The sequence below is a fragment of the Podarcis erhardii genome (genome assembly GCF_964252035.2).
Source record: "Podarcis erhardii genome assembly, chromosome: 1".
NCBI lineage: Eukaryota > Metazoa > Chordata > Lepidosauria > Squamata > Lacertidae > Podarcis > Podarcis erhardii.
The window spans coordinates 80,828,227-80,842,268 of NC_138497.1; the positions used below are offsets into that span (position 1 = coordinate 80,828,227).

The 14,042-nt window shown below is 45.0% G+C and overlaps 1 protein-coding gene across 1 annotated transcript; it reads left to right on the forward strand.

Moving 5' to 3' along the window:
- The first annotated feature begins 247 nt into the window (after positions 1–247).
- LOC309351434 (interferon-induced transmembrane protein 5-like) lies at positions 248–4,083 on the forward strand. The gene is made up of 2 exons (XM_081879135.1): positions 248–1,016; positions 3,134–4,083. The coding sequence occupies exons 1-2, from the start codon at positions 696–698 to the stop codon at positions 3,350–3,352; spliced, it is 540 nt and encodes a 179-aa protein (XP_081735261.1). The 5' UTR covers positions 248–695; the 3' UTR covers positions 3,353–4,083.
- The last annotated feature ends 9,959 nt before the right edge of the window (positions 4,084–14,042 follow it).

Here is a 14,042-nt window from a genome sequence, read left to right on the forward strand (position 1 = left end):
AAGTCAATAGCACAAACACTTTGAATCTTCCTGGTTCAGCCCACCATTTCTACATTTTGCAATCTACATTAAACAGTCCTCATCTGTTTAATATAGATGGTAAAATGCAGAGATGGTGGGCTGAACCAGACACAATGCAGTCATCAGCTGGCTTTTTGCTTTGTTGTTTTTCAGCCCTGCCAAAGCAAGGCCTCAAAAAATTAGTTGAAAACTCATGAATCTTTAGTAAAAGGTGAAAGTTTTATATGATCTATACAAAGAGAAACCAGAGTATGTCAGCTGGCTTTTAAAACGTTGTAACCTACAAGTGCAAGGTGAAAACACTGGAAGGGAAAGAAGCAGGAGACATTTCTGCAGCGATGGGGGTAAAAACCCCTACAAGATAAGGTTTGTTAGCTCTGTCTGCCCTTACCTGATGACCTCACACATATGAGAGCACTTGCCCTGTAAGTAGCACCTTGTCGTGCTCCAGTTTGTATCTGTCCTGTACTTCAGGCCTTTGAAGACAAGTGCCTGAATTGCTGGAGCAATCTGAGACGGTGTTGGGCCAACACCAACCACAGGGTTATAAAAAGCACTCCTTGTCGAAGGGAGCGAGGGCAGGCTTGGAAACCAAACAGTTCTCTCAGTCCTGGCAAAGCATTTCTGATAACCACAGTCAAACCAGAGCTGCAATTTCCCTGTTTTATATATAGATGGAGATGAATCTGTGCCTTCGCTGGGCACTATATAAAGGGCTGTCCCTGCCTTCCCCCGCTCACAGGCTGCCACTGCTAGGAAACAGTGTGATTCCTCCAAGGAAACTGTGTGTGATTCCTCCAACTGGAGCCATGGACACTTCTTATCCTCGTGAAGACTACCTGCCCATGTCTTCCCGTAAGCAGGAACCTTCTCCAACGGTCATCACTGTCAAGCCTCCGGTGGTCCCCCGCGACTATATGATTTGGTCCGTATTCAACACCATCTACATGAACCTGTGTTGCCTTGGCTTTGTCGCCCTTGCTTATTCTGTCAAGGTAGGAAGATTCTCCACTGGTTCTTATCTCTTGGGCCCTGCACTGGGGCTACATATTTGCCCGGAATGGCCCCTCCAGAGAATTCTGGTTGAGAGCAATTCCCAGAGGGTAGCTGTGGTATTTGGTGGCATCAGTTACACAGAATCTGCTATGGAACCTTAGAGATAAGGAGGAAAGCATTTCAGTCTATCTTGGGGTAGTGGACATATCTAGGCATAATGATGAAGAGTGCTGTGAAACTCCAGAGCCTGTCTCTTACTGTTTCACACAGCAATTCCATTCCATAGTTCCTCTTCTAAAAACAACAGGACAGATTGCAACCCTGAATTTAAGTTTTAAAACGCTGCTTTCCCCAGGGGATTGTAGCATGCATTTCAAGTGGGTCTGGTATAATATTTTTTCCATTTCTCTCTGTTCTCCGGATTATGAAGCACTTTTAAAAAGGCAAAGGAAACAGAAGTAGAAATTGAAGTAGAAATATCTAGTAATCGAGTAAATACCACAAACTCACTGCACCATAACCTTGTCGTATGTGAAACTGCTGGAAGGAGAGTTGAATTCCTGGATAGCTGTGGTTTTTCATGAAAGTTTAAAGAGCAAAATACAGGATAACAGAGAAAAAAATTTACACTTGGTGCAGAAATGTGACTTCAGGAATCACTTGATGGCTACTAAATGTTATAGCTGATAGAGCACATGCTTCAAACAGTTCATTTTTATGCAGATGACATTTCCCAGTATGTAGCTGCAGAAAATAAATTTGGGAAGGAACCAAATTCTCCCCACCTCTATGTACACCAGTCTTTATAGCTTATTGTTTGTAATATTGTATTGTTCAGGAGAATGCTATGCCTTTTAAGAGCTGTGACACCCAAAAATATTTCAAGGAAATGTTTCCTGGTATGGAGATTAATGGGGAAAAAGTCTTAGCTACTGCATATTGTGAACTAGGCTGTTATTTAAAGGTGCAGGAGTAGCACCAGCAAAAGAAAGAAAGAAAGAAAGAAGTTAGCTATCCTGAAGTGAAGCAAAGATTGTAAAGGACGCACAGGGGCAAGAGTACAATAAAATGTATAGGATCAATTTGTGGTGTGTCATGCCGTTCCTTCCATTCCCACTGGCTCAGGCTGATTTGTTGATAGTTCATTAAATTGTGTAATTAATAGTCTGCAGAGAGGAAATGGGATTAAGAGTTGGGACAGGCTATTGTAAAGGCACTGTAACCAATATTTCAACACATTCTGGCATGCGGAACTACTGCTAAGTCAGTGATTTGTCCAGAGATAAGAAAGCTACTGTACACTCTCTTTGGTTTGTGATTGATGTAATGATTGTAAAAAAATATTTATGTATTTTTTAAATTTGTTAGTCATTTTGTCTTGCCCAGGGCAACCCAAAATGACTTACAAAGAATTAGGTTGGCATTTAACATAACAGGAAAGAAACAGCAGTAACATGTAAGTGACCAGAATCTCTCTAGACCTGGAAAAGGAGTTTGGAAAGCCAGGCTGGAGAGATGGGTGTGGGTTGGGAATCAACGTTATGTAGTGAATAGCAGAAGTAAAATAGGTCACTGGTTCTAGAGAGCTGGAACGAGGATGTGCCATACTTCTGTGAAAGCTCCAGCCTGTGAAAGCTCCAGCTTGTGCATCCACTGGCCTACTGAGCATCCACTGGCCTATAAGCGCATGGAGCAGCTTATGCTGCCACTTTGGGACTTCTAGCACTAAACGGATGTGTATGGAATGCAGCAACAAGTGCTCACTATAAGGCAATGCCAGCTTGTTTGGGCTTCTGTAAACCATTCCTACATCGGGATGGTGTCACGTGTGCCAACCATCACCCACCCAATTTGCTTTGTGAACTTCAGGGGAATAGAATGAGGACTGACCCCAATACCACAGGCACTGTGTAGACCAAAGAGACTGACCAAATCCAGCTCCCAGATATGCGTAGCTGTCTTGACATAGTTGCTTCTAACATTGTGACTCCAGTTTTGGGTGTTGTCCTTCTCAATTGTGTTGTTCTGCTCTACACAGGGGGTTTCCCTTCCCCATCGCTTTCTTTCTGTGTAGCCTTACTAATGCACTGTGCCTTTTCCTTCTTCTTTCTTGAAGGCACGGGATCAGAAGGTGTCTGGTGACCTGGAAGCTGCCCATCGCTACGGCTCCAAAGCCAGGTGCTACAATGTCCTTGCCACAGTGTGGAATGTGGTACTGCCACTCATGCTCATTGCTCTGGTGATCACGGGCGTCCTCCACCTCTCCAAGCTGGCTCAGGAGTCCATGGACTTTTTGGCTTACAGACTCTTTCCTAACGATGATGACAAGAAGTGAGCCGAGGGTCTCGAGCATTCCTGCGAATGTATTTTTGACCATTAATATGGCTCTTTACTGAAACTGTCAACTGGTGTAACTCAACCACTATGCACTACAAAACATCTGCTAGCTGTAATTCAGGTCATCTGGTGCATTATACCGATGCATTAATGTACCTTGGAACTCATCTCCCAGGTTACCCTTTGGGGTTGCAGCAGACGAAGAAATTAATCCTTGGCGTTCTTCATAAACTCACGGCTGAGCTGCCCATCACAGTGTTTGTTCTCTCTGTCTCTCATCTTCCTCTCTGCTGGGCTTTCACACACTTGACAAACATGCAACAACCATACAGAAAGCAGATAGCCCAGGATATACTGATAAAACTATTAAATATACTTGTGTAAACTGCATACTATATTTACACCATGCATACTATTTGTCTTTTATTTTTGCTAGTTTGTGTGTTTTCAGTGTAGTTCCTATCTGCAGGAGGTTTGTAGGAATATTAGTGAACGTATGTTGAAGCATATGTGTTAAATTCTACAAAAAATGTGATTTTTATTCTTTATTGGCGTGATCACAGCTATTCAATCTGTTATTAAATAATTAGTTTCCATGGTGACTGCTGATTGGTATATGTTCAGACATGTGGTGGCTTATCTACAGAGACATATTTAATCTATTAGGAAGGATCCTAAAGTCACCATCTTTTATCTTGTATTAACAAATCAGGTGGATAATAATTACCCTAGAACAGGGGTCTGCAACCTTTAAGACAAAAAGAGCCACTTGGACCTGTTTCCGAAGAAAAAACAACTGAGAGCCGCAAAACTCGTCATTATAAAAATAACTTTTTTGTCACTTTTTATTATTTCTTTGTTTGACCCCTCAGAATTACTCCTCCTCATAGAAATAAACGTTAAATTAACAAGTTACCTTTTTTTGTGTGTGTGTTCTTCACTCCCCTTCAAAACAGTGACCAGCGTACATGCCCCTTACAATGTAGCGGGTGGGCAGGAAGGTGATGTCGGGGCGGTGTGTGACTAACGCACGCACCACCCCCATGCGACGTCACAGCCAGTACAGCACCCGCCACAGTGGGGAGTGTCGGGGCGCACAATGCGCCTCCTCCCCTCGCTAGTATCCGCCCCGGAGCCGCGGCAAAGGTGTAAAAGAGCCACAAGCGGCTCCGGAGCCGCGGGTTGCTGACCCCTGCCCTAGAACCTTTTTATGTTTCCTTAGGTACAAACCTTAGAACATTCTCTTTAAAGCTGCATTTTCTTCTTCCCTGACTCCAGTCTATCTTGTTACTATTTAAGTACCATAATTAAATAATTTTACAAGTTACCATTCTGTTGTGCAAGTCTGTATTAATAGAAACAAAATGGGTTGTGTCACCTGGTTTTACAACCTGTATTTCACAGCAATAAGAACTGGACACCCATTTTAATATTAACACAAACACAAGTCTTTGATGGGTTCACTCAGGTCCAGAAGCACAATGCCTGTGGGCAACTTTTCGGAATGGCCCTTCATTTATGCAAACACTCCTTCATATCTACAGCCTTGAAGGCTGCAGCCACAAAACAAACATGTAAGCATGAGATTTTATGGAACAGTGGGAGGAGTACAGACACGTGCCAATTGACTTGGCCAAGGTGAGAAGAGGGCACAGGAGACAGTGACAGAAATGGGCTTGGCAGAAGCTTCAAGTATCCTCACAGTGCAATCATACGCATGTCCCCTCCTATGGTCAGTGGGGCTTCCTCCCAAGGAAGTGTGCATGGGTTTTCTACTTAAATCTATATTTAAAAGTGAGGTCAAGATAACGTTGCATAATGCATCATGGACCAAGAGTCTCACTTCTCTAGAGATAGCTTGTTTTAGATGGGCATGTGTTTGAAGAATCACCCCAAACCATTTGAAAACATTCAGACATGGTCTGTGCTGGTTCAGATAGCTTTACACCTGGCCAGCTTTATTGGTAGAAAGTCCAAAACTGGTGCAAGTCCAAAACTGTGAGCATTCACCCTCATGTAATGAGATGCTCATGACCTCTCACTTTGGCTTTCATTCTGAATGCCGAGTTGGGGAACCTTAAGACTATGGGCTGAAGGTGGCCCTTTAGGGCTCAAAGCTCTCCCCAGGCTCTACTCATCCTCACTGGTTCTGGCTCCTAGCCAGAGTGTCCCTTTCTAGCTAGAATGTGTCCTTGTTCTCTGATAGGGCTTCATGCTTCTCTGGACAAATGACTGAGAGAGGCATGCAGATGCCTGTGGAAACTAACCCCCCCCCCCCCCCGTACAGAAAGAAAATTTGTTTTCTTTGCTCTGCCCACATTTGCCTCTGGCCCTGCCCAACACTGGCATGTGGCCTCTGGAAAGGAATGCGGCCCTCAAGCTGAAAAAGTCCCCCCCCACACAGCAAAGGCATAAATGCGACATCTGCATATATTTCCGTGAGTCGGTTTGCACCGGTTTGCTGCTAATACTCAAACCTGGATCCCAATAGCAAAGTGCAAACACTTGCATGTAATCGTTCCTTTGCTGTTTGCATGTGCTGTCAGGCAACCGTCTCACACCTTGCTATTCTTGCTGATCAGAGTCCCTGATAAATAAATGCACCTACTTTCACAATGAAGCAATTACAGTGGCACAAACATGGCCTTCGAGGAAATGACTTGTAGTAATTTACCAAGCAGGGACGGATGCCAGCAGTCTCACACATTCACATATTATCTTTCTCGGTTTACATGAAATACAGAGTAACAGCAGTGCGTAAACTCATCTGAAAAAGTAAAGATAAATGCAATTAAATAATCACAAAGGTGCCTGTATATATCTGCATTCCTGACGTACTATTGATATATAGGTACAAAATAACCAAAGCATCACATGCCAGGATATTTCTGCCTTGCTTGGCCATTTTGTATTTCTCAGAAGATGTTCTGCTAAATGGCTATTGGTTCACAACCCCTGGATCACATTCCTCCAAGGCTGACCTGTCATTATATTCCTGGCTACGTTTAAGAACAGGGACTGCAGTGTAGTGCAAAACTGTAATTTAAGAGTTTTGCCTCTCTCTCCCCATGTCAAGTGTTCATGTACTGCTGTTTGTTCTAAAATAGTTCCCTAGCATAAAAAGGCAGCTTTCATCTTTGGTCACACTCCAGTCGTCTGTCCTGGCCATTATCTCTTATGCCTGCCAGGGTGGCAGGTTTCCCACAGAACAAGGTTATTTCAATCCAGGATAATAGCAGTGAAGTTCTGCACTTTGAAGCCTTTGTGGCTAACTGCGTTGTGGCCTTGCTTTAACATTGCACTCCCATGTTTTCAGCATGCTTTTGCTTGATGGTGGCATGAAATTGCCAGCACTGCTGAAAGCCCTGGGACAACAAGAGTGTTGTTATTATCAGCTATATATTGCAGCCTGTGGCTTTGGAAAACCAATGGGATGTGCCATCCACTAATAGAACTCTTTCATTAGCATCTTGACTGAGCGAAACAGAAAGCTAATTGGGTAGTGACCAACACACATCTTTCAGTGGGCAGAATTTCTGCTGAAGCACTTTTTTTACCTTTAATTGGAGCACTTATTCCTGATTTTCAGATTGGTGATAATATTTTTTGGTTTGTGCAGGACTTGCTTCTACTAGTTAGTGAAGTTCACCCCCCATTTAAGGATGAAATCCTGTGCATACATACTGGTAAAGTTCCCATTAGTTCCCGCGTCTAGGAAATGGGGAGCTGGCCTGTTCTGAATGAACTTGCATTCCCCCTGAAGGAGCAGGTTCGTCACTTGGGGATGCTCCTGGATCCAGCTTTGTCCCGGGAGGACCATGTGGCTAGGAGTCCCTATTTCCAGTTCTAGCTATATCAGTTCCTGGACTGGGCTAGCTTTGCCACAGTGATCCATGTGATGGTAACCTTACCTCCTAGCTAGATTACTGTACTGCACTCTACATGGGGCTCTTTGGAGGTTGTAGTGGTGCAGAATTCTGCTGCTCAATTAGGGAGGAGGATGTCAAGTCAGTCTCCATGAACTGCATTGGCTGCCTATTCATTTCCAGTCTTACTTTAAAGCATTGCATTGGTTTACAAGGCTCTGAAAAACTGGGACCCAAGTACCTGATGGAGCATCTCGTCCAGTATGTGCCAAACTGACAGTTAAGATCTCTATGGCAGGTGTCTTCTCTACTTCAGTTTCACAGTTTGCTTAAGCAGCACCTTTCCCCCACAGACCTTTGGGCCCTTGTGAGATGTGAACTGTTTGGTTTAGTTTATCTTAAGTATTTTCTTGCTGCTATTGGTTTTAGTTGTGTGTCATCTGATATTTTATTGTATACTTCTATGTAAGCTGCTCTAGGATTTATTTTTATCAAGAGCAGTATAAAAATGAGATAATAAATAAGACCCATTGACCACTGTGCAACTTGCTTCTGAGTAAACATGCATAAAATTGACGTGCAAGACTCTGAGAATGAAAACAAAACTGTTTGCAGGTCTTCTTAACACCTTCAAGACCTTTGGCAAGGTCTGCTGTTATTCTGAGAACAGTGACCACACTCTAGCTAAATTTAGTCCCATTGAAAGTAATGGGACTAAAGTTAGTCACATTGGTTTAAGTGGGACTTATAGTCTGATCCCTGTGCATGTTTGCTCAAAAGTAAGTCCCATTATTCCCAGTTAGGGCAGTGGTGGAGCTTCATGCTCCGGCACTGGGGGGGGGGAGGGAGAGCAGGTGGGGGCGGGGCTGGTGGGTGTCCTGGGGATGGGGCGCAGCCACGATGGCACCCTGGGGATCGCATTGCCAGGGGTGGTGCGTTCCCCCCGCACTTCTCTTCTTCAGCCAGTGAGTTAGGGTATATAGGACTACCACCTAAGCCATGACCAATTTAGCTGGGTCTACTCAAGAAATGGTAATTCAGAATGGATTCCTTCATGCTTAATCCTCTCCCACTGAAATCAGTGGGATTCAGAAGAAGTCCCTTACTTTGGTTGGGTTGTACCCAACACAGGTATCTCTCAGGCCCTTTAACACGGGGAACTGTGCTGATTACATAGAAAGGCCTAGAATTGTTCTCATCTTCAGTCCAGTACTTTCCTGAACCTCTAAGATCCCCAGTCCCACAGATGTTCCCCCTTGGTAGGTCATTCTTACATGTACATGCATAGAATTGATGTCTAAGTGTGAAATGAAACCTGCATCCCTCAAGCCAACTATAAAAGGGGGAAAGAACAAGTTTGGGGGAGAGGGTTCCCTCCCACTGACCCACCCAGCCAATGTGGTTTTCTGATGATTAGGGGCTATGAGTGGTTTTGTTTTTTTGTTTTTTAAAAAAGACAGGTCTTGATTCTCAGCCAGACTAATTACAGGGCAGAAAGCCTCGTTTCTCTCCCTCCTTAAACATTCCCACATGCTGACATGAAGCTTGCAATCTTTTTATACATCTGTGTTGGTTTGGGATTTCTTAAATGTGTTTGAACAGAAGCTCCTCCTTTGCCGATATTTAGTTTTTTTGTCCACATGCCTTGTGTGTTAACACGATACCAGGTGGGTGAGAGAAAGAGATGCAGGCAATACATCAAGTGCAGAAACAAGGCACATTATTTGCTGTTTGGTCTTTTAAATGAGGTTGGAAAGCATATTGAGGCCCCAACTTTAAGGAGCCTCTAAACACCTTCAGAACAACTCCAGAAAGACAAACAGAACCATTTCAAATTCCACCTATATGACCTGGTGACATAGATCAGGTCAAGCCACATATGGACACCTTGCAAAACTCTCCTCAGCAATTGAGCTCACTGGGTGGCTTTGGTCAAATCATTATCTTTTACCTGAACAAATCACATAGGGTTGATGTGGAGGGGCAGAGAGAGACATTACGCCTTGTAGATTTACAATAATTGCTGAATCAGCACAATCTTGAACAGCAGGAACAAGCAACTTTTCTTTCTTTCAGTTGAGGGCCACATTCCCTCAGGGGCAATTCGTTGAGGGACACATGTCAGTGGTGTGTGGATTCAGAAGCAATTATATGTGGAGCCAGAGAGAAGTGCTTTGGATTAACTCAATTGAAATAAAGACCCCCCCCCCCTTTGCTTCAGTTTGCACCATGGTTCCCTTGTATTACAATTCCCAGTGCTCCTCAGGTCTACTCAGCTCACCCCAAGGGGTTTGAAAAGCTTCATCGCTATTCCCCTGAGTTAAGAGGCTGTGTCTCTTCCTGAGGCTGTAGGTGCATTTTTAACCATCCTGATGAGGTTGCATTGCCAATCTGTGAGCCCTTTCCTGCTGGGCAAGAAAGAAGCACCCCATCCTCGTACACTGTTTCCAGCATCTAAAGGATCCCCTTATGGTAATGTTTTGCAGGTGCCAGGTCTACACTGTTTGGCCTGAAATTTTACAAACACACTCCAGCACTGCAATGCTCTCAGATGTAGGGCATCCCAAGCAGGGCCGTCTTAAGCATATCCAGCGCCGTGGTGCAAAGATCCCCCCCTCCCCCCCCCCCGTTTCCCAGAGTTGTCAAACTTTTTTAAGGGTTGGAAGCACTGGACTTACTCCCAAGTAAGCAGGTGCAAGATTGCAGCCTTTTGTGCTGCTTCTCCTGCATTCTCCCTGATCCTTCTCCTCACTTGCCTCAAAATGTGAAATCCTTGCATCTAATAGGGAAAAAAAATCTACTGACAGGGTTAGGGTTAGGGAGCTCACCCTCTCGCAGGGATTTGAACCGCTGACCTTCCAATCGGCAAGCCCAAAAGGCTCAGTGGTTTAGACCACAGGAGGGGGTGGTGGAAAATGTCCTCTGCCTCCCCCACAGCCCCAATCCCCAGCGTGATGGCAGCATTCAAGCAGGAAAACGTGCTGGCGGACATGCTCTCTGGTGTCGGGGCACCCAAGAAGGCAGCCCGGGAAGGCTGCATGCCTCCTTTCACCAGGAAGCAGGAGGAGGACAATGACTGGGAGCAGGGCTGTCTTTAGCAGATGCAGAAGCTCAGGAAGGAAGCTGCGCGCCCGCCAGACATATAGTTAGCCGGGCGCAGCTGGCGGGCATGCAGGGAAAGGGGAGGCCGCTGGCAAAGCCACACAGCTCCCCCACTTGCTGGGGCGCCCCTGAGAGGCCAGCGCCCTGGCACGATGAACCACTAAGACCAATGGGAAAGACGGCTCTGATCCCAAGGCTTGTATTATCTCAGAATAAAAGCACGACTTCAGTTTGTATAGTTACGACATAGGAAGCTGAGATATACCTGTTCAGAGTAGTTGTCCATCTAGCTCAGTGTTGTCTACACTGACTGGCAGTGGCTTGCAGCAGTTTGGATGCAAAGCACCTGCTCTGCTACTGAGCTATTGTCCCAGCCCTTTGTTCCTCAAATGATGCTTGAGGTTGCTTTTTTGTCAGCCCTGAGTGCCTGGAAAACAAAGTTGCCTGGCGGCTCTCGCCTTAACTCACTGGCTGCTCAGGGCACATATGGCCATGAGAAAGTAACTACAGCTTGAAGCAAGCATAGGCAAACTCAGCCTCCAGATGTTTGGGGACTACAATTTCCATCATCCCTGACCACTGGTCCTGTTAGCTAGGGATGATGGGAGTTGTAGTCTCAAAACATCTGGGAGGGCTTAGTTTGCCTATGCCTGGCTTGAAGCATTTCGTTTGCTGTCCAAATCTCCCAGACAGCTAGTCTTCCCAGTGTGGAAGAACAAAATGATAAAGGAATTAAAAATGAGAAAGTGTGTGTGTGTAGGTGTGGTTTTGCTAGGAAGGAAGGAGGGACCAGCAGCCCCAGGGTCAAGCTGAAACGCAAAGTCTGTGAGAGAAGAGAGTCTGGAATGTATAGCCTGTGTGTGAATAAGGCAAGGACTGGGAGCCTTGACAAGGAACACAGAGGCTCCAGCTGTCATCTCAAGGATTGCTTGCTAAGGAAGTCTGTTGAATAAACAAGAGGGAGGGGAAAAGATGAAGAACAGAAGATCTTGTTTTACATTCTTGAAGATTCTGTTTTACAACCTTGATGTCACAAGGCTGCGTATGGAAAACTCCCACTTTTGCCATGTGTGTAATCTTTTGTAAGGTATATAGGGCTTTAAGGGGTAGTAACTCTTGGGAGGGACACATTGTGCTCCTTGTGGGGTAGTTTGTCCACCTTTTGGTCCCCATCCTGCACTCCACTCTCTCCTGTGACTCCTAGAAGCTGTCAGCATGCGACAGCAGCCACACCCCAGGAACAGCTTCGACTAGCTGGCTAAACCAGGTGAGCGTAATCAATGGGTCTCAAATGCTCAGTGAGTTAGGGATTTCCCCTGCCTGCAAAGATGGGCTCCAGTGAACCGAGACCAATAGTGGGTCCAGTGGTCAAGAAGGCAGTTTTTGCACATGCTGGTGGGGCTTGTCAACCTGAGAAGGCAGCCCATCTAGGAAAAAGAAAACTCTGATCCTAAACCTCCACTGCTTTGTGGGATATCTTCGGGAAAAGAAATGACCAAGGAGTAAACTCTACACAAATCCAGAATGGAGTCCCCAAGGTGGTTGTATGGCATCTTGTACACCTCCTTCTGGCAACTCCCGCAGCCAATTGGTATCTGGATTCAACTGGCTGGGCTCAAACCCCCAAATTCCCCCAACACAAGAGTGGAGGCTGAGATGAGGGAAATATTATACAGTGCTTTGCAGCCAGTACAGTGTCAACCAAAGTTTGGCAGGTGGCTATCAGAGAAAGCCTCTGTGGCTGTAGGATGCCCTCTTCAGACAGGTTTGCCTGGCACTGAGATTGCAGTCTTTCCTGTCCCAGATGATCTTTTAATTTTTAATCGTACCTTCTTTAAAGAGCTTCTGTACTGCTGTTCCTCTCCCTTTTTGGGTTTTTTTTTAAAAAAAAAACGTATTTTTTTATTAAAGATTTATTGGTTTACAAAAGTATGTGCAATGTCTCTTTTTTCAAGTTACATTTTCTACAGAACCATTTCATTTGTTGAGACATTAGTGTTACATTAGAAAGAAAAAGGGGGGAAGAGGTGGAGGGGGGCATGGTGAATGGGGACAGGACAAGGCTTCTATTCTACTTAATGTATGTGTGGGGTTTTATGTCAGCTTCGCTTGTGTTACTATTCGCTTGTGTTCCTTTGGTGGTGAGAGAGATTGGGGTTGGCATAGGGTGTGGTTGTTTGTGATTGGCTGTGGTCATCTTTGTTTTCATGTGTGAGTGAGGTGGATGGGTATTTTTTAATTAGGTTAGCCATATTGAGTCATATGCTGTTGGTGGATTCTTGTCATCTTCTTGTTGGGCTGTATATGTGATAAAGGGGAGGGTGAAGGCGTCTTCTTCCATTTGTCCCCGTGTCAGTTTCAGTTTATTCGTTAATTTTTCTAATAAGGCTGTTTCCCATACTATCCCTTTTTTGGTTTTAAACCTGGATCTTATTGTGCTAGCGGTTTTGTTCCGTTTTAGTATTTTTTGTCTATTATATTTTATAATGTATTTTTTTGGTCTTTTTCACGTAAACCACTGCAAAAATAACTCACAAAATGCTATATCCTACATAGCATTTTGCTCCATGGTCTCCATCCACTCTTTCTTCCTCTCCACCTGTTGTAACAAGCAGTGCGTATGCTGCACAGCAGGCGGGCAGGCAGGCAAGGGATGCCTGACCCAGCAGGACTAGGAAAAGAAACTGTGGATGCTTCTTGTCCCTTGCTGCCTTTGGAAATTTAAAAAAGGAATGTTCTCTTCCTTCCCCCCCCTGGCATTCCTAACCCCTGGCATTTACACAACCCAGGTCAGGGTAAACAGATGACAGTGCCATGCACAGCCCATTTCCTCTTCAGATGCTCCTTTCGGGCCTTCCCTTCCCTGAATCAGTGGTTTTGGTGCCATCGTGTGGTTGTTTTGTTGACTTTCAAAGGCTAAAAGTGGGAGGAAGCAACGCCCCCAAAGTTCCCTTAAATAATTCTCCCCCTTTGCCAACTCCTGTTCATGCAATGTTTCTACAACCGCCAAGCAACTCTCAGACAGTATTCTACTATTTGGAAGGAAGGAATGGTTTTCTTCATCCTGGTGAAAGATTGCAGCGAGCAACCGTGTTGACCCTGAAATTCACATTCCCCTCCTCTGCTCTGACATTGTCAGGCCATAGCCCAAACATCAGGTTGAGGAAGGTCTGTGTAGCTGGTGGAGGAACAGGATGCGGAAAATAAGCTCTCACAGCATATGCAAAAAGAGACTTCTCTTAACCGCTGACTAACCAAACGGCGAAAATGCTCTGGAAGGCGTGTAAATACCTTTTTGGTAGTCAAGATAACCCTGGGGCTAATTGGTGCAAGCTGTAAAATGAGATCATATGTGCTTATCTGCTTGCTTTGAAGCCTTAGTTTTGATTTAGCGAGTTGGGAAGAGGGGAGGCTGTTATTCATGGTAGGTCAGTTATTCCCTTATCTGAGAGATGGATGAGAACTGGAAAGAGGCTTCTAAACCGAGTTAATTGGACTGTTGCTGCCAGCGTATGCAGCTTGCTTTTTGTATAAGTAACGCTTAGCATATTAGCCTCTCAAAGACAAGCTGTGGCAAATGCTTGCTGTTTCGGCATCCATCCCAAGTCTGTAAAGGTAGCAAGGCCTTCTGCACTGCCTTGCAAGTTTCCATCTGGGAAACCTGCTGAAGAACCTTTGGAACTGTCAGAGGAGGAGGTAGGAAGAAATCCTTGAAAATGC